The sequence below is a fragment of the Rhinopithecus bieti genome, unplaced genomic scaffold, assembly GCF_001698545.2.
Source record: "Rhinopithecus bieti isolate Rb0 unplaced genomic scaffold, ASM169854v2 scaffold_947, whole genome shotgun sequence".
Taxonomy (NCBI): Eukaryota; Metazoa; Chordata; class Mammalia; order Primates; family Cercopithecidae; genus Rhinopithecus; species Rhinopithecus bieti.
In genome coordinates this window covers 4,295,310-4,320,392 of record NW_016803664.1, presented here as the reverse complement: position 1 = coordinate 4,320,392, position 25,083 = coordinate 4,295,310, and the positions used below count along the sequence as shown (strand labels likewise).

At 39.1% G+C, this 25,083-nt stretch overlaps 1 protein-coding gene across 7 annotated transcripts in view; it reads right to left on the bottom strand.

Moving 5' to 3' along the window:
* The window catches only part of HECTD4 (HECT domain E3 ubiquitin protein ligase 4), a 229,395-nt gene that overhangs the window by 103,137 nt on the left and 101,175 nt on the right, over window positions 1-25,083 (bottom strand). For 5 of the 7 annotated variants that reach the window (XM_017847150.1, XM_017847162.1, XM_017847117.1 and 2 more), the window contains exons 9-20: window positions 22,182-22,340; window positions 17,717-17,830; window positions 16,524-16,664; window positions 13,112-13,344; window positions 12,592-12,737; window positions 9,758-9,828; window positions 8,723-8,828; window positions 8,033-8,153; window positions 6,939-7,067; window positions 4,218-4,342; window positions 2,053-2,206; window positions 1,433-1,533 (exon numbers count right to left, since the gene is read on the bottom strand). In XM_017847150.1, the coding sequence (XP_017702639.1) occupies window positions 1,433-1,533; window positions 2,053-2,206; window positions 4,218-4,342; window positions 6,939-7,067; window positions 8,033-8,153; window positions 8,723-8,828; window positions 9,758-9,828; window positions 12,592-12,737; window positions 13,112-13,344; window positions 16,524-16,664; window positions 17,717-17,830; window positions 22,182-22,340 (1,600 nt within the window). The remainder of the gene's footprint in view (window positions 1-1,432; window positions 1,534-2,052; window positions 2,207-4,217; window positions 4,343-6,938; window positions 7,068-8,032; window positions 8,154-8,722; window positions 8,829-9,757; window positions 9,829-12,591; window positions 12,738-13,111; window positions 13,345-16,523; window positions 16,665-17,716; window positions 17,831-22,181; window positions 22,341-25,083) is intronic. The other 2 variants (XM_017847134.1, XM_017847142.1) reach the window with 1 other exon arrangement.

Genomic DNA, 25,083 nt, shown 5'->3' with positions numbered 1-25,083 from the left:
TGCTGTTACTAGAGATTAGTTTGCATTTTCTAGAGTTTTATATAAATGAAATAATATAGTACGTGACCTAAGGGGATGTGGCTTCTTTCACTCAGGGTTAAGTATTTTGAGATTACATACACACTGTTGTATATAACAATAGTTCATTCCTTTTTATTGCTGATTAGAGTCCATTGTATAACTATATCACAATTTGCTTATCCATTCACTTACTGATGGGCATTTATGTTGTTTCCAGATGGACATTTATGCTGTTTCCAGTTTTGGGCTCTTCTAACCAAAACTGTTACGAACCTTAATATAAAAGCTTTGTAAGAACCTATGCTTTCTTTTCTTGTGTGAATACCTAAAAGTGAAATAGTTCGGTCATACAACAGGTGTGTGTTTAAGTTTTAAGAAACAGCCAGCAGGGTGCGGTGGCTCATGCTTGTAATCCCAGCACTTTGGGAGGCCAAGGTGGGTGGATCATGAGGTCAGGAGTTCAAAACAAGCCTGGCCAACATGGCAAGACCTCGTCTCTACTAAAAAATACAAAATTAGCTGGGTATGGTGGCATACGCATGTAATCCTAGCTACTCATGAGGCTGAAGCAGGAGAATTGCTTGAACCCAGGAGGCAGAGGCTGCAGTGAGCTGAGATGAGCCACTGCACTCCAGCCTGGGTGACTGAGCAAGACTCCGTCTCAGAAAANATGCTGTTTCCAGTTTTGGGCTCTTCTAACCAAAACTGTTACGAACCTTAATATAAAAGCTTTGTAAGAACCTATGCTTTCTTTTCTTGTGTGAATACCTAAAAGTGAAATAGTTCGGTCATACAACAGGTGTGTGTTTAAGTTTTAAGAAACAGCCAGCAGGGTGCGGTGGCTCATGCTTGTAATCCCAGCACTTTGGGAGGCCAAGGTGGGTGGATCATGAGGTCAGGAGTTCAAAACAAGCCTGGCCAACATGGCAAGACCTCGTCTCTACTAAAAAATACAAAATTAGCTGGGTATGGTGGCATACGCATGTAATCCTAGCTACTCATGAGGCTGAAGCAGGAGAATTGCTTGAACCCAGGAGGCAGAGGCTGCAGTGAGCTGAGATGAGCCACTGCACTCCAGCCTGGGTGACTGACCAAGAAACCGCCTTAGAAATAAAAAAAAAAGAAACAGCCAAACTGCCTGTCAAAGTCATAATATTTTACATCCCCACTATTAGCATATGAGAATTTCAGATCAATTTTGAACTAATCTCTTGTTCCATGGGGAAATTTATTCTAACCAGTTGCTGTAAATCTACAAAGCAATGTTACAGTTATCTAAAATTTTCATTTCGAAGTCTTTTTCTTTTCACATAGACAATCCTTGCTAAAAATCTTTTTCATAAAAGGAGTACTAGGCTTTCACCAGAAGAAAACAAGAAAAGGGTTCCTGAAAGGAAGCAGCGTTCATTACCTCTCATCAGGGAACAGCCTGCACTTCTGGTCTGGTGCACCACATGGGGAACAGCCCACCTCAGCAAAAACCGGACACTGGGTTTTAAGCAGCAAAGCCGTCTGAAACACAAAACCATTATTATGTCTTCCAGTGCTACTGTCAGTTACCTAAATGGTATGAGACCCAAACTTAGAGGTCTCTCTTAAATCATCTTTTTATAATCCTAGTCTGCTCTCCTTCACTAAGAAATGCTGTGCTACTTAGACCACTTAATATTATTTTACTTAATGCTGGAACGGAATGCATCATTTATATTAGCTACTATTAGCTGGCAAGGACTCAGGAGGCAAACTATAATGGTAGGTTTTTAGTAGCATTGTATATTAGCATTTTTATAGCTGATCAGCCATGAACACTTGCTAAAAGATTGCAGTTAGTAATTTAGTCAAACAAATAAAATGTTTTCCCTTGTTATTTGTTTATTTTTATGACACAATATTTGTCTTCTTTCCATCATTATTTCCCTTGGTTTCTGAAAGGCAGGATTATGTTTATTCTGCCTTCAGTGAAAGCAAACAGCCACCTTGTGAAGCAGGTTGGCCAAAAAGCAGTTCACTTTGGCACACCAAGGATCATACCTGGCTTGTATAGAGTACCAGCTGCACTAGCTGAGGCATCAGGGCATCGGCCATGATCAGAGTCTGTAAATTTGGATGCATCAGGGAGGTCAGTAACACTGGAAGAAGGTGACCAAGCATAGTAGCCTTAGTAACTTGTTCCAAGCCTTTTAACCTACAGAAAGTTCAAGAAAAACACACAGCCTAAGCAATGCCCAAAGATATGAAGAAGCACTAATGTCATCTTTATCTGACAAGTTCTCCTAAACTGCACCTCCTTAAACCACTTAAGCACTTTCAGTGATAGCAATTCAGTCCACAAATTTTCCACCTTCTGCCACTGAGGGAGAGGGGAAGAACAGAAAGAAAGCTGTTAATAGATTTCACCTTCAGTCTCTGATTTTTGCCAAAAAATTTATAAGCTGTCTTTTTTTTTTTTTTTTTTTTTGACAGGGTCTCACTCTGTCACCCAGGCTGGAGTGCAGTGGTACAATCACAGCTTATTGCAGCCTTGATCTCCTGGGTACAAGTGATCCTCCCACCTCGGCCTCCCAAACTGTTGGGATTACAGGTGTATGAACCACTTAGGTTCTAGGTTCTAGGTTGCTACATGGTGCATTTCATAGCACCTTTGAAGCACTTTACAAATGGATTCTAAAATGCCAATGGTTACTACCTGTAAAATTCCCTTGCCTCTGGGGCTGCTGGTCACTATGCTACATAGTGACTCTAAAAAGGAGGAATTGAATGGCTACAACATTGATTCACCTGCCCAGAGCTGTGACATCCATCACTGGTCTAGAGAAATTGAGGCTTGTCTGGGGCATGCAGAAGCAGGCAGATTTCTTCCCCCAATTTTTTTTTATTACGGTAAAATAAACACAGCATAACATTTACCATCTTAACCATTTTAAGTGTACATTTCAGTGTTATTAAATAATGTTGTGCAACCATCACCATCATCCATCTCCACAACTCTTTTTGTATTGTAAAACCCAAACTCTATACCCATTAAGCAATAACTCCTCATTTTCCCCTTGCCCCCAGTCCCCTGTAAACACCATTCTACTTTCTGTCTCTATGATTTTGACTCATTTAAGTAGGCAAATTTTTAATTTATCTTTAAAATCACATTTTTAATATCCCTGTCCTCTGCTAGAAGAATTAAGGAATGCAGAAAGAAAGGATTATGTAAATTCCTTAAGGCTACTTAGGATATTAGTAGTAGAACCAGAAACCCAGGCTGTCCCATTAGACTGAACTACGTATTACTAAGCCTCAATGCAACACCTATCTGGGTTATATTGTTCTCAATCCCAACCTCCTATCTGCTCTCTGGGAGTGGGTAAGAACCAAGTCCATAGGAACAGACAGGGTTATGGAAGCAAAAATTACACTGTAGGATTCTTTTAGATCTACAGCTCCAACATGCAAATCGTCAAAAAACACAGTATGCAATGCACCTCTAAAATCAAACCAGAGCAGAATTTGTTTTTTTTGGGATGGAGTCTCGCTCTGTCGCCCAGGCTGGAGTGCAGTGGCGCAATCTCGGCTCACTGCAAGCTCCGCCTCCGGGGTTCAGGCCATTCTCCTGCCTTAGCCTCCCACTAGCTGGAACTACAGGTGCTTGCCACCGTGCCCAGCTAATTTTTTTTTCTTGTATTTTTAGTAAAGACGGGGTTACAGCAGAAATTTTAATGTGAAGGGCTGAGAAAGGGCTTTATTACTGTGAAAGAGAGGTCAGACATGTATTTGGAGAAGTAAAATTACAGTAAAATCTTGAGGTACCACATCAGTGTCATCCTTTGTGTAGCAGTTGATAAGTCACTTATTCCTCCCAAAAGTCTTTATCATGAGGAAACTAAGTGTGCATGGTGCTGACCTCGATAATTAAAGGAAAGGCCATTTTGGGAGTGATGGCGGTAGAAGTCTCAAGTGGCAGAGATTAGGCTGTGCCCTCCACAACTTCGCTACCCTTAGATCATGGCTGTTGGCCCAATCTCACCTAAAAGCACACAAAAGAGTGTGACTGCACTCGGCTTTCAAACACTTGCCCTTTTAGCCTATTCTCACAAAAATCTCTCTATATAAAATTGATCCTTCTATATTCTAAAAATATTTAATTTCAATAAACAAATTTTTCTTCCCACAGGGCAGCTGGTCACAGCCCACCATCCATTCCTCACCTCTGCTCACGGTCTGCTATGTCACTATTTATGAGGGCAGTTGTGACCTGCTGTAGCATTTCCAACACTTCATCACATCCAGTCAGGATTTGGGTGGCAAGAGCCAAAATACTGACTTTTAGCTCCTAGGCAGAAAATATCATCATATTATTTTTAAGCTTTGTGACGAACATACGTTCACAATGACAACATGAAATGATGTATTTAATGACGCATTTCCAAATGAAATAATGAGGTGGCCAGAATAAGCCCAAAGCAGTAAATTCTGCTAGAATGACAAGTAGCAAATTGGGAGGCCAAGGTCTGGAGAGCTGACAGAAATACGCAGTATTTCAGAGGGATCACACTGAGTCCCTAGGAGAAAAGGCTCCCATCCCAGCCAGCACAAGAAATATCTCCCATCCCATCCAGCACAAGAGAGCTCCTGGTGGCCAGCCCAGAAACTGTCCAGGTGGAAGACTGCCTTGGGTGGTATGAGGATAGCTAAAGAGAAAAACAGAACAGTAAAATGCGCATGTAGAGGCGGTGAATAAAATGAGACAAAAACACAACATTCTGAAACAGTACAAGTGACCTTTTACTCAATGTCCTAAACCCATCACAGTTAAAAACAGGCAGTTAAAAAAATTCAGTTAAGGTAGCAAGCAGTTACAGGCTATTAAATATTAAAATAACTATTACAGAGTTTGTGGGAGTACAAATAACAATGTGTTAAGAAGGACTAGCTAACATTATAGAAATGTTTAGTTTACAATGATTTTCAGTTAAAAAAATACAAACTCTTTAGGGGACATGTTTCCCCAGAAACCTAGACAGCTGAGCCTATTCAGCCTTTCCTAAGAGTCTTTACCTTTCTCTCTATGGTTTAATTAAGAATTTGCTAACGCTACGCCAGGCATGGTGGCTCATGCCTATAATCCTAGCACTTTAAGAGGCCGAGGCAGGTGGATCACTTGAGGTCAGGAGTTCAAAGACCAGTCTGGACAACACGTTAAACCCCATCTCTACTAAAAATACAAAAATTAGCTAGGCATGGTGGCACACATCTATAATCCCAGCTACTCGGGAGACTGAGGCAGGAGAATCACTTGAACCCAGGAGATGGAGGTTGCAGTGAGCCAGATTGCACCACGGCACTCCAGCCTGGGCAACAAAGTGAGACTCCACCTCAAAAAAACAAAAAAGCAAAAAAGAATCTACTAAGGCTAAAATTTAGCCTTCAAATAGAAAAAACTTTCTCACTGTTGGAATTTTCCGGGATCTTTATTATGATTGTTATCATTTTTTGAGACAGAGTCTCATTCTGCCACCCAGGCTGGAGTGCAGTGGCGTGATCAGGGCTCCCTGCAACCTCTACCTCCTGGGTTCAAGCAATTCTCATGCCTCAGCCTCCCCAGTAGCTGGAATTACAGGGGAGTACCATCACGCCTGGCTAATTTTTGTATTTTTCAGTAGAGATGGGGTTTCGCCATGTTGGCCAGGCTGATCTTGAACTCTTGGCCTCAAGTGATCCACCTGCCTCAGCCTCCCAAAGTGCTGAGATTACAGGTGTCAGCCACCACACCCAGCTGTTACAAGTATTATTGAGATTTTTTTTTTATCATTAAAAGAGTAGGAACTCTGAACTAATGATGAGCCAAATCATGTTTTAAGTCACACTAATGACATGCACGATCATCTACTGACTTCATACCACATGGCAGCAAAGTGCAAAGTGCCAGGTATTTACAGGGCTTGTTGTTAATACAGCAACTTTACAAAGAAGATGTTATTGTCCCTTTTTACTGATGAGAAAACTAAGGCAAGAGAAGTTAAATAAATATTATCAACAACTTAAATTAAAAGTGCATGTATGTCTGCTTATTTGAAAATGGATTATACAATGAGATAAACTCATAAGTACAATAAGTACAAACTATCAGATGTATGATTTAAATAGTATATATGCATGAAGGAGTAAGAAAGGGGCAAACTGCATTGGCTTTTATCTTTAACTATGGCTTCCTTGGTTGATTTTTCAGTGTGTTTAACATTTTAAGAAAGAATAAAGTTCTTGTTGATTTCTCTGATTCTCCCACAAAGATGAAATTCTGAAGAACAATGCAAACAACAGCCTTGAGCATCTGTCAAAATTATAACAACCACAGCTATAAAAAAATCTTTGGACTGCTATAAATTGTCATGTGGGAACAAGTTAGTGAGTTTACACAGAAGCTAATTTAAAAATAATTATAGAAAATGAAATTGACTATAGGTTTAGAAATTAGATTACTTCATACAAAGATTGTGAAAATTATCACCTTTTAAAAGTTATTTTAATCAAGAGAATATAATAAACCATCAAAAATTTTGAAATTATTTAATGCTCCAAGATTGATTTATACATACATGTATATATATATGTCTATGTAACTATAACTTTCAGGTACACATGAGATCACTTGTAAGTGCCATATTTTATAGTTCTTAAAAGAAGATGGAAGTAAACAAAGGCACAAAAAGGTTGACAGGAGCACATGGATGACACATTATGAGTGTCACAAGTAGGTGACTACTGAGCAATGACATAAAAAGTCTATGGAATGAGTGGCCTAATGTTACTTCTCACAAGAATATAAGCCACAAGGTGAATTCTGACATCATAATACACAGAAATTTAGCCAATTAAGCTGCTTTTCACACTGGGTAGAACGCATCGTTAAAATAAAGCTTGGTGTTTACCTGTACCTTCAATGTCTCTCCCTGCAAGGAGCTGTCACTGTCATCATTCTCATCAGGTTTAATCAAAATAGTGTTACTGAGAAGGTGATTCTGAACTGCCATCAGATAGCGCAGGCAGGAGGATGCAGCCTTTAATACAAATAAGGGCATTTAAATGATCTAAACCCTACTGAAAGAGGGATCATGTAATCCTCACGTTTTTAAAAGATTTTGACAAAGAAAACAAAAAGAGAAAGTACACAAAACAGACCAAGTTAGTTTTTCAGATGACTTATTTCCACATGACTTTCCATACATACTTTGACACATTTACTATAACTTTCTGCCTTTTGGTACACAACCCTCACTAATTAGAATACTTACTTGAATTTTGCCTCTTAATAATTATTCTTCCCCTCCCTCTCACACACATCTCCATTACAGAAGAACACCCAAACCCTTAAAAGAATCTTTTGATTCCTACTGGTCTCTATAAAACACTCATAGTTTAGAAAACAATGTAAAATTAAAATTAATAAGGGAAAACACTCTCACTAGATAAAACAAAAACCCCCAAATCTGATCAATTTATTGCATCAAGCAATTTAAGCAGGGAGAATAGTCTTTGGAAAGTTTTTCAGGTGCATTTGTCTAGTTCTACATTTCTAAGGTAAAGAGTCATACACTGACTTTCATAAATTATTATTATTATTATTATTATTTGAGATGGAGTCTTGCTCTGTCACCCAGGCTGGAGTGTGGTGGCGTGATCTTAGCTCACTGCAACCTCCACCTCCTGGGTTCACGTGATTGTCCTACCTCAGCCTCTTAAGTAGCTGGGATTACCGACGTGCGCCATCACACCCTGCTAATTTTTGTATTATTAGTAGAGATGGGGTTTCACCATGTTGGTCAGACTGGTCTTGAACTCCTGACCTCAGGTGATCCACCCACCTTGGCCTCCCAAAGTGCTGGGATTACAGGCGTGAGCCACTGCGCCCGGCCTTTCATAAATTATTTTAAGTCTGTACGTATATACACACCTGTCAATACAATAAAATGAAAACAGGGATGCTTGATATAATTTTGCTTTCATTAAACACATTTTTACTTACAGGCACAGTTGAAAGGAGCTTTTGAAAATCATCTTTAGAGACAGTTTGGCACTTGGTGATTAAGATACAGGATTCTCGTACAACAATCTTCAGAATGTAGTGTAAAAGTTCATCATTTAGTCTTTAAAGTGCAGGAAAAATGTTTATTGATGGTTTATTCATAAAAGGATAAATTTTATATAATTAGTATAAGATGACAAATAGAAGATACATAATTGATTCTGTAAGCAAATCACCTTAATAATGCTAATAACTAGGTACACTATTTAAATCAAACTTATAGAAATCAAATGGCACCCAACTACAAAGTCAAAGTATTTTATAAATAACAGAAAAACAACACCTTCGTCCCCTTCACCAGCTCTAACACACATACTCAGCCTTTCTCATAAACCAGCAATTTGGACAGTACTCTGAACCAAGATCTCCTAAATAAATTCCATCTGTTATTTTTGCTAAAGACCCTTTCCCCAAGCCCAACTTACTTTACTGATAAAATTGAAATGTGCAATTATCATTTCTGAGGGGAACTACAGAATCTATTATCTTTCATCTGGTCCATGCTTTAGGTTTAACATGCTAACGATCATATTAATTATAACAGGAGACTAAAGTTGATCAAACACATTGAAATGTAAACTAACAACTGAGAACACAAAGGCTAGGAGTGAATAATATAACTTGTGTCACCTGTAATGATCATCTTCATCACTGCCAAATCGGTTGTTTTGGAGCTGTTCGGCCAGGTTGGTTAGGATCACATCCCGTAGCTGGGAGAGTCCACTGTTTCTCTCTCCTAACACAGAACAAAGCTCCATCAACTACCCTGGTAATGACTCCTCGAAAACTGATGCTATTTTTAAAAAGTTTTTAAACAAATAGATTGTCGGCAAGCTAGGGGCACCAGACATACGGACTTATACAAATAAAAGCAGTAAAAATGACATCACAACGAATCCGACTTTTTAACCAGCATCCTGATTAAAGTGTAATTACCTTCTTGATATATTATGAAGTGTGATTTTTCATTCCTTAATGTTGCTTTTAAATGCCAACTGTCTTTAACACAGTACCTTTTGTTGTGTTGTTTAGTGTAACTTAAAATGTTAGGCTCCAACGTGTGAAGACAAGTGGCTTAGAAATCACCAATAAGTGATCGTTTTATTTGTTAAACATCTACAGTCACATACATCATGCTAAGCAGTGGAGACAGTTTATAAAGCTTGAAGATATATAAAACATGGTTTTTGCTTTCAATCTGGTTGAAGTGTAAGCATATATGCAGATACATTCTTTCTTTCTTTCTTTCTTTTTGAGACAGGGTCTGGCTCTGTTGCGTAGGCTAGAGTGTAGTTGTGTCATCATAGCTCACTGCAGCCTCAACCTCCTGGGCGGAAGCAATCCTCCTGCCTCAGACTCCTGAGTAGCTGGGACAACAAGGTATGGGCCACCATAGCCAGCTAGTTGTTTTTATTTTTTGTAGTGTCAGGGTCTTGCTATGCTGGCCAGGCTGGTCTTGAACTCCTGGGTCAAGTGATCCTCCCGTTTTAGCCTACCAAAGTGCTGGGATTACAGGTGTGAACCACTGTGCCTGGCCTGCAGATACATTTTTAAAATATGCTGACTAACATATATGAAGAAGTATCAATTATCTTAATATGCAGTTGTTTCCTTGGGGACAAAAAAAGGACGGCTGTTCAAAGATAATTAAAGGATAATTCTTACCTTCTGTTAAGACCAGTTTAAGTAAGTTATTGATTTCAGTTTCACCTGGGTACAAGATATTTAAACCAGAGCTGAAATGACAAAAAAGTCAAAAACATTTAAGCAAATGTTCTAGAAAATCAAAACTCTAAATATTTAAATTCTTATTTTATTAAAGATGTCAATTTGATTATATAAAACTGTGAAAAAACTTTTTTTTTTTTTTGAGACGGAGTCTTGCTCTGTTGCCCAGGCTGGAGTGCAGTGGCGCAATCTCGGCTCACTGCAAACTCCGCCTCCCGGGTTTACGCCATTCTCCTGCCTTAGCCTCCGGAGTAGCTGGGACTACAGGCGCCCGCCACCTCACCTGGCTAGATTTTTGTTATTTTTTTTTTTAGTAGAGACGGGGTTTCACCGTGTTAGCCAGGATGGTCTCGATCTCCTGACCTCGTGATCCGCCCGTCTCGGCCTCCCAAAGTGCTGGGATTACAGGCTTGAGCCACCGCGCCCGGCCGAAAAAACTTTTATCACTAAAAAGGCATTAAAAGAAATTTGAGACAGGGTCTCAATATGTTGCCCAGGTTAAACTCCTGAGCTCAAGCGATCCACCTGCCTTGTCCTCCCAAAGTGCTGGGATTGCAGGTGTGAGCTACTGCACCTGGCCTAAAAAGGCATTTGAACCTAAATTCACTGTCACGATACAGTCCAATCACTTCCCTGATAAATGTCATCCCTCTCTTCCTCTTCCTGTGAATTACCAAAATAAGTTACTTGGGGTTAGATGCAGAACTGGTTAAAGAGAACTGGTAAGCTATGAAAAGTCAATGTAGTCAAGCCTACATATATCAAATTGTGCCTCCCCAAAAAAACAATTAAGAAAGTAAATTTCTAATTCTCAGCTTTTTCAAAGAGAAGGGAAGAACAACATTGCAAATGGCATCAGAATCTTTTTTCTTTTCATTAATTTATTTGTGTGTGTGCATGCGTGTGTGTGTGTTTTAGATAGGATCTCACTGTCGCGCAGGCTGGAGTGCATGGAGTGCAGTGGTGTGATCTCGGCACATTGCAGCCTTGACCTCCCAGGCTCAAGTGATCCTCCCACCTCAGTCTCCCAAATAGCTGGGACTACAGGTGCTTGCCAGGGCATTGGGCTAATTTTGTTTTTATTTTTATTTTTTTGTAGAGACAAGGTCTTACTATGTTGCCCAGACTGGTCTCAAACCTGGCCTCAGCGATCCTCCTGCCTTGGCCCCTCAAAGTGCTGGGATTATAGGTATGAGCTACCGCATTCAGCCTCTTTTCTTTTTTAATTGAGGTTTAACATTTAATCAAGTGCACATATTTACAGTGTACAATCTGATAAGTCTGACATATGTATACACCAAAGAAACCATCACCATAATCAAGATAGTGAATACACCCATCCCCTCCAAAAGTTTCCTCAGAGCACCAGATTTCAATCACTGCCTTAATCCTCCACAGAAAGAGATTGAAGCATAATGCGCTGTGGAAGGAAAACAACTTCCTGTCATCTATGCTCACCCCTGTCATACAGATCTTTCAGACCAACCATTCAGCTCTCTCTTGGAAACTAAATTATAGTTATAGTCACTTTAAGGCTGTATTCCTGTATAAAAGCTCGCTGAGGCCAGGCATGGTGGCTCACACCTGTAATCCCAGCACTTTAGGAGGCCAAGGTGGGTGGATCATCTGAGGTCAGGAGTTTGAGACCAGCCTGGCCAACATGGTGAAACCCCATCTCTACTAAAATTACAAAAATTAGCCAGGCGTGGTGGCACATGACGGTAATCCCAGCTACTTGAGAGGCTGAGGCAGGAGAATCACTCGAACCCGGGAGGCGGAGGTTGCGGTGAGCTGAAATCGTACCACTGCACTCAAGCCTGGGCAACAAGAGTAAAACTCTGTCTCAAAAAAGCAAAAAGAAAAAAAGTTCACTGAACTAAAAAAAAACAAAAAAGGCCGGGCACAGTGGCTCACGCCTGTAATCACAGCACTTTGGGAGGCTGAGACCGGCGGATCACGAGGTCAGGAGATCGACACCATCCTGGCTAACACGGTGAAACCCCGTCTCTACTAAAAATACAAAAAATTAGCCGGGCGCGGTGGCGGGCGCCTGTAGTCCAGCTACTCAGGAGGCTGAGGCAGGACAATGGCGTGAATCTGGGAGGCGGAGCTTGCAGTGAGCCGAGATTGTGCCACTGCACTCCAGCCTGGGGCACAGAGCGAGACTCCGTCTCAAAAAAAAAACAAAAAACAAAAAAAGACTGAAAAGAAATAGAAAATGGCCTATAAATTCTGCTCTCTTGTCTCAAAAGCTTTAAACAGGTTGATAAAGACTTGCATTTTTGAGCACTTACTTTGCATCAGGCCTTACCTTAGGAAAACCTCACAAACCCATAAAATAGGTGCTATTTTTATGCTCATCTTACAGCTAAGGAAATGCGAACCTTAAACCAAGGTCACACTAGTGAGTGGCAAAGTCTAGAACCCAGATCTGCCTGTTGCCAAAGCCTGCTTCTTAACCACCCTGCCACACTCTGCAAAATGAGAACATCAGCCTGCAAATAATCAAAATATCCACTTAAAGGGTTTTTTTTTTTTTTTTTTTTTTTAGATCCAAACAGTGAGATAAGGAAATGCAGGTACACAGTTGGCTTTGGTCCTCTAAAGGTGGGGCTACAAACCCCTCTCCAGTGAAATTATCCCCAATCCATGAGGTCCTGACTGTGGGATGGGGTAAGAGGCATTTATACTACCAGCTTTCAGGGAAGATTACAATGCCTTGCAGAAGAACCATTTTGCAGAGAGCATTACGAAAATCATTAGCTGTTTACCTGATGGCAAGGCAGACTTCCTTCTGAATTTCAGGGCAAATTTGATCTTTTGGTGCCATCAACAACTGCCAAAGAAGCAATCCCGACCGTCGAATGATGTCTCGATTCCTTTCAGTTTGTGGGCTGAAGAAAAATTTAAATACCACCTACAGAAACATAAGGAGTCTATCTAAAAATGCTAATTCTACTGGGGATAAAATTATCCTTACAAAGAAAGTACACGGTAGATACCCTATGAACAAATAACCAGGTGGATTTTTTTTAACCACAATCTCTTCTATTGTGTAATGGTATAATTATAGAAAATATTTTACATATATTAATTGTAATAAGCTATGTATAGCAATACTCCATTAATCACAGTACAATGAATACGATAATTCTAACTACAGGATTAGAAGGTGGTAGGATACAGAACAGGAAAGTCATTAAATTTTTCTGGTAAAAATGAACTGGCTGAAGCCAAGGTTTGCGTTTCCTTTTCTCTATCATCTTATTTATCTCAAAACAATGTATTTACCTGAAAGACAACGAGAATGCAGCGTATAATACAGGTATCTCCATTAACCATAGCCTTCTCCATAATGTCACAAATACTGCTAAGATGGTGTGCTTCAATTGGATGCTGCTTGCCCAAGACACTTGTGATTGGAAGATTGGGGTTGGTGGCAAGAAGATTAAGTTGGTGTATGCACATCGCACCAACGTGGTGCAATAATTGGTTTATAACCTCATTCGTGGTTATAGCCTCTTCTAGAAGATGAAAAGGAAACTGAGTGAGGAAAGACATCTCTATGGGTGGTCCCCAAAGAATAGACCTCTGACATACAAAAGGTGTGTGCACACTAGAAAAGGGTATTTTGGCTATAATCTCTTTCACTGCTGCCAGAGAACCCTTCTCCCTGCCACAGGTGCTGGGGTGAAAACACTTCGGGAGTTCTTTTGTTTGGAACGGAAGTAGCTACCACTTACTGAGCCCTTTTTATATGCTGAAGAATGGGCTGAATGCTTTACATGGTTCTCAACTTAGACTATTTTAGCCCTGTTTTGTAGAGCAATAAACCAAGAGTCAGAGAAGTTAAGGAACTTGCCCTAGGTCACACAGCTAAGAAGTGGTAGAACTGGGATTTGGATTCAGGCCACCTCAGTCCACAGTCCCTGCTGGTAACCACTCTAGTAAAACCTCTCCATATCCTATGGCTGCTCCATATTAGAACCCCTGTCTATAAATAGTTCCTCATGTTTTGACATGTTAAGCTGAAAATGCCCATTAGATAACCAAGTGGAAGTGAATCCATAGTCTGGAGTTCAGGCAAGAGGCTTGGGAGTCAGTAATACAAAGTGGACTTTCTTTTCTTTTTCTTTTTTTCAAAAAAATAGCTTTATCAAGATATAATTTATATTCCATAAAACTCGCCCACTCTAAATGCACAACTCACCAAGTTTTAGTAAATTTACACAAATACCAAATTCGAGAATGAAAGCTGAGAAAAAAAACTGACCCTAGAGATAATAATTACTGTGCTGATAAACATTCGTCTATATGAACTGGCTTTGGTCCTCTGAAGGACCAAGTCTACAAGTTCTCTGATACACTTCTAGGAGGTGGAGCTTAATTACCCCTCCCTTCAGTGTGGTTGAGACTAACAGAGTATGGAAAGGGAGAAATGGTAACTTTATAGTGGAGAAACCTGGCAGATATCATTTAAACCAAGTGATCAGTTTTTATTATCACTAGTAATAAGTCATGTCAATACCATGTACCTTGGAATAGATGTAATGTGAAGGGGATATCGCTTCTGTGGTATTCTTCCCCCAATCCATAACTTCAGTTTAACCATGAGAAAGCATCAGATGTCCACAGGGAAGGACATTCTATTCTACAAACCTCTGACCAGTACTCCCCAAGTGTCCTGTTCTGCTCTTCAGACAGAACAACTCTACCAATCTATGGCCCAGGTTTGCTGCTTTCTTCTCCCAGCAGCTCAGATCTGCTGTTGAGCCACTCTACTGAATTTTTCTTTTCAAACCCGGAATTTCCATTTTGTTGTTGTTGTTGTTGTTGTTTTTTAAATAATCTCTTTACCGAAATTCTCAATTTGCTTGATCATAGTCATCATATTTACCTTTAATTTTTTTAAACTTGGATTCCTTTAGTTCTTTAAATGTATTTATAATTGCTGCTTTAAGTCTTCATCTGCTTTAAAGTCATTAGTCCAACATCTGCGTTTCTCCTGTATTGCATGGTTACTGATTTCTCTGCTCAGTTTATTTTCTCAAATCCCTGTTTCTTTCTTTTATTTATTTATTTATTTATTTATTTATTTATTTATTTATTTATCTTATCTTATCTTATCTTATCTTATTTTATTTTTTTGAGATGGAGTTTCACTCTTGTTGCCCTGGCTGGTGTGCAATGGCGTGATCTCGGCTCACTGCAACCTCAGCCTCCCAGTTCAAGTGATTCTCCTGCCCCAGCCTCCCAAGTAGCTAAGACTACAGGTGCCTGCCATCACGCTCAGCTAATTTTGTGTGTTTTAGTAGAGATGGGGTTTCACCATGTTGGCCAGGCTGATCTCGAACTCCTGACCTCAGGTGATCTGCCCACCTCGGCCTCCCAAAGTGCTGGGATTACAAGCGTGAGCCACCACGCCCAGCTCCATTTATTTTTAACTATTCTTGTTTTTCTTTTTCAGCCTGGCTTCCTAGGGGTCACCCCTATCTGTATTCCTTAGTGGTTGTCAACCAATGATTGTACTCAAACACCTTGAGCCAGTAACACTTTCACCCTGGATGGATCTGTGTGTTTTGGGGGAAGTGCAGCAAAGTTCACATGGTTTTAAACTCTGCTCTGGTTTTTGCTTCCTGTTGGGCCCTTTCACATCTTTGCATGTGTATGCAGACTCATGTTTAGGGAGAATTGTGTGAGTAGCTTAGGCTGTCTTAGGCCTCTTCTGTATAGGCGTGTGGTCCCCCACAGCTTTCTCACTATCCAGATCTCACTAGTAAACTTCTAGCTAGTCGGCTGGGCCACTGTTTGCCCTAACTGGGGTCAAGATCTAAGGCCTGCTGAGCCACGGGTCTCTGTTTGTTTGCCACCAAGATGACTACGTTACTGACAATGCTACTGGACATGAGGTTTTTCCACGCTCTGCTCCCTATCAAGTCAGCCCCCTCTGGCAGGAAAGCTGCTGCTTTTCACAATCTTCCCCACCCCGAGAGAATTATTATGCTGACCAAGCTTGAGGTGGTCAGCACAGTAATTCTCCCACAGCAGACTGAGGTGGAGGATCGGAGCAGTTCTAGAACCCAAAGTTCAGGGCTTTTTAAAATGAGTAACAACTCTCAATTTGGTGTATGCCTTGGCAATTTCCAGAGCCTGGAAATAGTTGTTTTTGATAATTACCTGTTTTAGTGTTGCTTTATGGGTAGGGGACTTGCTGAGTGATTAATTCCTCCATATTAGCATAGTTGACTTTAAAGCCACAAGATTTTAAGTTAATATTAACTTAATATTAAGAATGTTCATATTAATATTAAAAAATACAAAGGTCCTTCACTGGTAATTCCATCTAAGTTTGTATATAAATAAGTCATTATCAATGCAAAACATAACAACAGTATATAATCCCATGCCAAATACAAATAATTTTTGCAACAAAGTTCCAACAATTTCAGGAAGGACGTAACAATTTTCCTTTAAAAAAGTCTATGGACTACCTCAAAAGCTCTATTTATTTACATACTTATTCACTTAATCATAACTCATCTTTCATGGTTACAGAGAACAAAGGACTTTAGGTTTCAAAAGTTCAAAGAGGGAAAACTGGGGACACATTCTGGGGTTGGGCTGTTTTCACCTACAAATGCTGTGGTATTCTCTCATATTTCAGAAGGAAATCTTTTCCTGCAAGACCCTGAATGCACCTCACCTTTGGGCTCAGTGATAATGTGACTGACTCCAAGTCTTTGGCAGACATAATGGAAGGCTTGATTCCCAGGGTTACACCACTGATCGATATAGTCATTAGAGCATGTCCATAGCATGTTATTCACTGTGTCATAACATGCTCCTGCAAAAAGAGCATACTATATTCAGTCATCATGCCACCAGTTACCTGTATACATATTTCTCACAAGCACTGCTACAAAGTGGAAGGGCAAGGATGCTCTCTAATGTTGACAACCCACATCCCTAGTCCCATAGATTTACTTGGCAAGCTACTAGGTGGGGACTCGGCAAGAAGCCAGCATTAAATTTTTAATTTTGCTTAACTCCTGTGTGAGGAGTAAGTCTCACAAAATAGAGAGCTCTTAGTAACTGATTTATCTGTGACCTACTTCCAAAAAGGATTTAAGTGTCTTACATTAAAAACCCAGGTATAATAAACCAATTAATATTAATACACAGTAAAAAGCCCTAATAACTGAGCCTAAAACTTAGAAATAAGCTTCCTACCACCCAGGGCAAAGAGAAAATCCAGTATATTACTTAATGTTCATTTTCTAGCAATAACAGGTATACCAATTCCTCACAGGAAATACACTTTTCATGGCATAAACCTTGAGAATTTCTTATAGGCATTATCGCACAACCTAATAAACAGTATCTTCAATTGCAGTTTACTCAGAGGAATTTTACATATGGCAATTTCTTATACTCATTCCCAAAATTAAAATTTAATATTAAAAAAATTCTTTCTGGCTGGGCACAATGGCTCACGCCTATAATCCCAGCAATTTGGGAGGCCGAGGCAGGAGGATTGCTTGAGCCCAGGAGTTTGAGATCAGCCTGGGTGACACAGTGAGACCTTGGCTCTACAAAAAATAAACAAAATTAGCTGGGCATGGTGGTGCATTCCCATAGTCCCTGTTACTCAGGAGGCTGAGATGGGAGGACTGCTTGAGCCCAGGAGGTGGAGGCTGCAATGAGCCAAGATCACACCACTTCACTCCAGCCTAGGTGACAGAAGAGACCCTGTCTAAACAAAACAAAACAAAACAAAACAAAAAACATCTTTCTTTTCAAGGAAACAAGAATGCCACAGGGAACTGACAAGATAGTTCAAGATAAATTTGCTAAAACTTTAAATTTTCCAAAGAAATGTGCACATTTATTTCTTACCCAATCCTGGTACGAGAGCACCACGCCCCAGTGAGCTTCCAGCAGCATCTATGAGATCTGCACGACTTGTAAACTGACCATCCGAAATATTATACACCAAGCTGGAGGCTAGGACTTTGGAAACAAACATTAAGCTGTTTATTGAGCCTGAAGATTATTTTCAAAGTTTAAATTTTAGGCTTTTAACAAAACTTTTATAAAAATCACACCCCTTTCTTGTTGTTGCATATTGGTGGTAATTGGTGGTAAAGGGATGGAGAATACATGCATAAGACCACAGAAAGAAAACTGTCACCACCAGAAATCTTCCTAAATTTAACACTGAACCATAGTTTTCAAAGTGTTTTTAAAATGGCACCTTTTGCATGATGGTTCTTTCCGACACACATTATCAAAAGGGTAACTGCAAGAGGGGTTACCATCACTAAATCACAAGATGAAAATGTTTACAAGAAACACTTTGCAGTTAGTCAGTGTTCAATAAAGCTTGGTGCACACTCAAACACAGCTCAGCTGCAATCTTTCCTAATACACCCTGACTTTTTCCCTTAACACAGGATGGTGCAGTGGCAATGAGCATGGACTCTGGGCTTCGGAGTTTCAATTACAGCTCTAACACTTTTGGGTGGCCCTGGAAAAGACATTGAACATCTCAGTTTCCTCATTTCTAGAGTGGAAATAATAAAAGTACCTACCTTATACAGTTATTGTAAAGAGTAAATGAGTTAAAATATGTCAAGGATCCACACCAGCATATATATACATTAATTGCTATCACTGATTTTATTTTCTTCTCCATTTTCAAACAAAACTTTAGCACTGTGCCTCAAGTTTGCTTCTTTTTTATATTCTCATCACTCTAGTAGCCCAGATCTGCATCATGCTTAACTTGAGTTATAACATAAATGATACTCTTTTTTCTATTTTCTACTGTCCCATTAAACAAAATGGGACAGTAGAAAATAGATCTCCAAATCTCTTTTCATGGTATTTAACATACATATGCTTTCTCCTCACTTGGCCACTTATATGAATAATACCCGTTCTTTATGGCTTAAACTCAAAACCTCATGAAGTCTCTCCTTTCTACCCCATTCCACAATGAGCCCTTCTTTCTCAGATTCTGCAGCTCACATATCTGCTCCACGTGGATCCTTCCAGCAGGGATGCAGCACTGTCTATCATTTTCTCATTGTCTCACACATCTATATCATCTCTCCTAACTAGACTCTGAGTTGTTAAAGGCAAGCACCAATTCTTCCACTTTCTGAGCAGCCCCCACAGTAGCCAAAGAAGAACACCCCTGTGTAGCTGGGACTACAAGCATGTGCCACCATGCCCAGCTAACTTTTGTATTTTAGAAGAGATGGGGTTTCACCATGTTGGCCACGATGGTTTCGATCTCTTGACCTCATGACATAGAAGGAATTTAAGCATTTACTGGTTTGTTGCGCTAAAGTAGAATCACTGTGTAAGCTATATCCTCATGAAAGAATGGTACCATCAAGACCCACTTTAATTCAATGGGGTCAATTTCAATTGAGCAAAAAAGCCATGCCAAGGAGACTAAACACAATTTAAGACCAATGGTCATAATATGCGGTAATAGTAGGAAAAAAGAGGGGAAAAAAAAGACTGATGGTCAATAACATAAAAACCCAATATTTACTTTTGCTTTATTTATTTATTTATTTATTTGGAGACAGAATCTCGCTCTGTCGCCAGGCTGGAGTGCAGTGGCGCGATCTAGGCTCACTGCAACCTCTGCCTCCTGGGTTCAAGCAGTTCTCCTGCCTCAGCCTCCTGTGTAGCTGGGACTACAGGAACGTGCCACCACGCCCAGCTAATTTTTGTATTTTAGTAGAGATGGGGTTTCACAATGTTGGCCACAATGGTCTCGATCTCTTGACCTCATGATTCGCCCGCCACGGCCTCCCAAAGTGCTGGGATTACAGGCGTGAGCCACTGCGTCCAGCCAAAAAACCCAATCTTTAAATGGACAAAAGACTTTGGAGGAATAGATATTCCTCCAAAGAAGATATACAAATGGCCAATAAGCACATGAAAAGATGCTAAGCATCATTAGTCATTAAGGAAATGCACAAAATCACAATGAGGTACTACTTCATATCCACAAAGATGGCTATAATCAGAAAAACGGAAAATAACAAATGCTGGCGAGGATGTAGAGAAAATAGAACCATTATACTTAGGAGATGAGAACGTAAAATGGTATGGCCACTTTGGGAAACAGTTTAGCAGTCCCTCTGAGGGTAAACATATACTTACCATATGATCCTGCAATTCCACTCCTATGTGTGTGCCCAATAGTATGAAAAATGTCCACACAAAACTTATACACTAATGTTCGCAACAGCATTATTCAAAATAGCCAAAAAGTAGAAACAACTCAAATGTCCATCAACTTATGAATGAACAAAATAGGATATTATCTACACAATGAAATATAATTCAACCATAAAAAGTAATGAAATACTGATTCATGCTGTAGTATGAATGAACCTCGAAAACATTATGTTGTTTAAAAAACAGTCACAGACTCGCTCCATCCTGCCAACCTGTGAAGATGCCTGCTTCTCCTTTGCCTTCTGCTATGATTGTAAGTTTCCTAAGGCCTCCCCAGCAATGTGTAACTGATGGATAGAACAACTTGGAACCAAAGAAAAAGAGATGGATCTGGTGTCAAGAGACTTGGACCCCATCACTTCACCTGTCTGAGCCTCAGTAACCACGTAGTGATTCCATGGCTAAAGACTGAGAAAGATCTAGGATCACTGGTGTCCAGTAACAAATGCACATTTGCAAGCACTAAGGAGAAAAACTCATTCCATGTACTTTCTTCCTGGAGACCAAGCCCACTACAGCAAGGAGTATCTACAAGCAAGGGTGGAATTGTGCATGAGTAGAGAACACTCTCCATCTCTTCTCACATCATACAGCTCTCCAGTTGACACAATCCTCAACTATATTTACATAGAGGGAAAAATGATTCTATATTTATAAAGAACTCTCCATAATGTGTCAAGTATCCTCACACTATCCTAAGTGGTAGGTATAATCATCTGCACATTTTTTTAAATGGGAAAGTTGAGGCTTTGAATGATTAATTTTCCCAAGATAATAGTTACTAAAAGGAAGAAACAAGATTTTTACATGTCTGTCTGCATCTACTTTTATGGCTCCTCCTGATTTTATTCATAGCTCAGCCACCATAATATGCACAGAATGAGAAAAAATAATAAGTGGTATTTTGCTACTATCAAGTAAAATCAAAAATTAAAAATCAAGCAAATAAACAAACAAAAAAGCAGTCATAAAAGGCCGTATGTTGTATAATTCCATTTACATGAAAAGTAGAGTATAGGTAACTCCACAGAGACAGAAAGTAGAGTGGTAGATGCCAGGGGTCAGGGAGTAGGAGAGCAACTGTTGATGAGTATGAGGTTTCTTTTTGGGGTGATGGGTAGATTAGTGGTAACGACTGCACAACTCTGTGAACATATTAAAAACCACTGAATTGTATATTTTAAAGGGGTAAAATTTATGGTGTGTGAGTTATATCTCAATAAAGCCACCGTCCCCAGCCTGAGGAACATTTTTTTAATTCTATACTTTATCCCATTTAATTATGTGTCCACTCTGAAGCCAAAATTACACTGCTTTAATTACTGTAGTGTGCCTCCTTATACAAATATATGTATATTTTAAAATATTAATACATTTTTCCACATCTGCTTTTCTATGTCTTATGCTTAGTATTTTGTATATGTGTCCTAAAATGGAGGTGTTTTACATACGTATTTTAATAGCTTTGCAATTCTATCAGCAAGGCGTGGTGGCTCATGACTGTAATCCCAGCACTTTGGGAGGTCAAGGTGGGTGGATCACCTGAGGCCAGGAATTCGAGACCAGCCTGGCCAACATGGCGAAACGCCATCTCTACTAAAAATAAAAAAATTAGCTGGGCATGGTGGCGTATGCCTGTAATCTCAGTTACTAGGGAGGCTGAGGCAGGAGAATCACTTCAACGCGGGAGGCAGAAGTTGCAGTGGGCTGAGATCATGCCACTGCACTTCAGCCTGGGCGACAGAGCAAGATTCCATCTAAAAAAAAAAGAAATTCTATCACAGTGAGTAGATCTCTTGCTATATCATCAGTAAATAATGTGACAAAATATTATTTTATTTCCTAAAACTTTGTTGAACTGATTATTTCTATTAATTTTACAGGACAATAGTTTTCAAACACTATACTAATATGTCATCCACAAAAAATTATATTGTTACATCTTCCTAGCCTATATTGATAATTGGTATTTTTTGTTATCAGAGAGCTATTGCAAACAACTATTTAACAAAGTAAGTTTTAAATAATTAATAGGAGAGCCTTAAATTTCAGAGTTTGAGATAAATCAAGGAAAGTGCCACAGGTAAAATTCACTTACTTTTTAAAGATGACAAACCACTTGTTCCACCAAAAAGAGATCGGGTGGCAGAGCTGCCTGACCCCCCTGGAGGAGGCACCAGCATCACCAAGTAGGTGCCACAGGTATATATGGGTGTCTTCCGCAGCATTTTTAGAGGCAGCCCACAGCTAGTATTTGCTGGACAAAGGAATAAAAATGCTAAGTCAAAATATTTGACACAAAATTAATTTGATTACCAACACAGATTAGGATATAAAGAGGGAGACCCAAACTCAAACTAAGATTTGGAAAACAGATTTCCAGATTAGGAAAACAGAGTAAGAAGTAATGGAAAAAAATAAGTATCTTCTGGCTCCACAGCCTGACCCTGAGCCTCCTATTTATATGGACTGAACATTTCTTGAATGTGTTCCCAATCCTCAATATGTCATCATGCCTCCAAAAATTATTCTAAAAAAAAAAAAATCCTCACATGGACTAAATCTCAAAATAAGAGAAGAATCCTACTATTTGTTTACGTTTCCCCTAGAAAACTGATATAGGTTGAGTACATTTATCTGAAATGCTTAGGACCAGAAGTGTTTTGGATTTCAGATTTTTTCAGAATTTAAAATATTTGCATTACACTTAAGAGTTGAGCATTCCTAACTGAAAATCCAAAATTCAAAATATTCCAATGAACATTTCCTTTGTTTTATTTATTTTACTCATTACATCTGAGATTAGTGAGAGTATTTCCTTTGAGCATCATGTAGGCACTCAAAAAGTTTCAGATTTGGGAGCATTTTAGATCTTTAGATTTGGGATGAACAACCTATATTCCAATCAAGGCCTTGTTTTTTTTTTCCATTTTATATAGAACAAATTCTTGACAGGTTTGTGATATTAAACTCATAACAAACAGCTTTCAACATGAAATTGGCCAAAAATTTCAACCTAATGAAAGCTTTCACAATATCTATCACAAAACAGTTTTATAGCTGTGTAATTTATTATAACCCTTTACATACATTTTTCTTGTTTAAAAGGGTCAATGACATAAACTGTCATTAGGAAAATAATTATTGTTTCTAATCAAGAGGTGTAAAATGTACTTTAATCTCCCTTACTGGCATATCTAAAACATGGAGTGAATTTACGGATTTTCTATATACAAGCCTAGCAAGGATTGATTATGTCAACAGAAAATCAATCAGAGTGCTTTACTTAGAAAGCTGTCAGGCTGTAAAATATAACTTACTATCTATAGCCTAGATAGATGAAAATCATTTTTAGATGGTTTAGATTAGAAGAGTGAGTAAAGTGAAACCTAATCTATCTGATATTTGTTTTGAATGTTTGTGCTTCTAAAAAGTTTTATTTTTTTTAAGCTGCAAGCCCCCACCAAGTATATTCTTCATTAAGGACATAAATTCAAGAAGATAAATTTGCACTGGTAAGAAACCTCAAGACAGCAATAATTGGAAAATTAGCAACTTTGTGAATATAACATTTTCACCAAGATGTTTTTAATAGACATACCCTTATTAACATGGTAATAGGTATTAGTTTATAATGGAATAAAAGCTTTTCTATTTTTTATTTTTTGAGACCGAGTCTCACCATTGTCAGCCTGGGCTGCAGTACAATGGTGCCACCTCGTCTCACTGCAACCTCCGCTTCCTGGGTTCCAGCAATTCTGCCTCAGCCTCCCAAGCAGCTGAGATTACAGGTGCCCGCCATCAAGACCGGCTAATTTTTGTATTTTTAGTAGAGATGGGGTTTCACCATGTTGGCCAGGTTGGTCTTGAACTCCTGACCTCAGGTGATCCACCCGCCTCGGCCTCCCAAAATGCTGGGATTACAGGCGTAAGCCACTGCGCCTGCCCAAAAACGTATAGACACCTTGTATGTTCGCTTATTTTTGAAAAGTTTCTTGGTTTATAACTGGTGAATTTTTAATGTAGCAACATCATGTTAAAGAATCCACAGATTGCTTGAGCCCAGGAGTTTGAGACCAGCCTGGGCAACATAGCAAGACCTCATCTCTTAAAAAAAAAAAAAAGTACAATGAGACCACATGTTTAGAATACAGATACCAGTTTCTACCAAATTCCAGTATATGTGCTACCAAAGCGTGCACATTTCTACCAAATTCTAAATATATCCTTGCCTTCTGAGGTCTTATTTTGATATTATACATATTTTCAATAAGCATTCCTTTAGTATTTCCATTGTTTAGGGTAAGATTTCATTTTCTCCCAAGGGACAAACCCAGATCAGGCCTTCAGCTTGTCATGAAAATGTTTATTTAGGTAACAACAAAACAGAAACATAAAAGACTGTCCTCTAGAAAGTATCTTCTACAGCTGGAATTATCCACTTACCCAAATCATAAAACTATTAACAATTTTGCCACTTATCTTTGATACAATAGAAGCCTGTGAAAATAAAATACTGTCCTTAAATTCTAATATGGACTAATAAGTATTTAATTTGGTAGTCTCATAACAAATTAACCATAAATATTTTCTCTTCCTAGCATTTCCAACTATAAAAATAAAGCATAGAATTACACTGAATTCATCAAATGCCTATTAATTCAGACGCAGTTTTCTACATATGGTATCTTTTTCTAGCTTTATCTTTTACTATAGTTCATAGTTTGTTATTAATCCAAATATTTGGTATGTAATCTGTAAACTCCACGGAATAATGGTTCTTAATGTTTTGGGGGGCCATAGATGACTCTGAAAATCTGATGAAAATTATGACAGATACATATAAAATGATATCTAAAACTTTGAGGGCGTATGTTTAATAACATGTTATTAAACACATTCCCTCCTTACAGGTGTATCCTGGTTAAGAACTCCTACTTTAAAAGTGCAGAATAGCCGGGCGCGGTGGCTCAAGCCTGTAATCCCAGCACTTTGGGAGG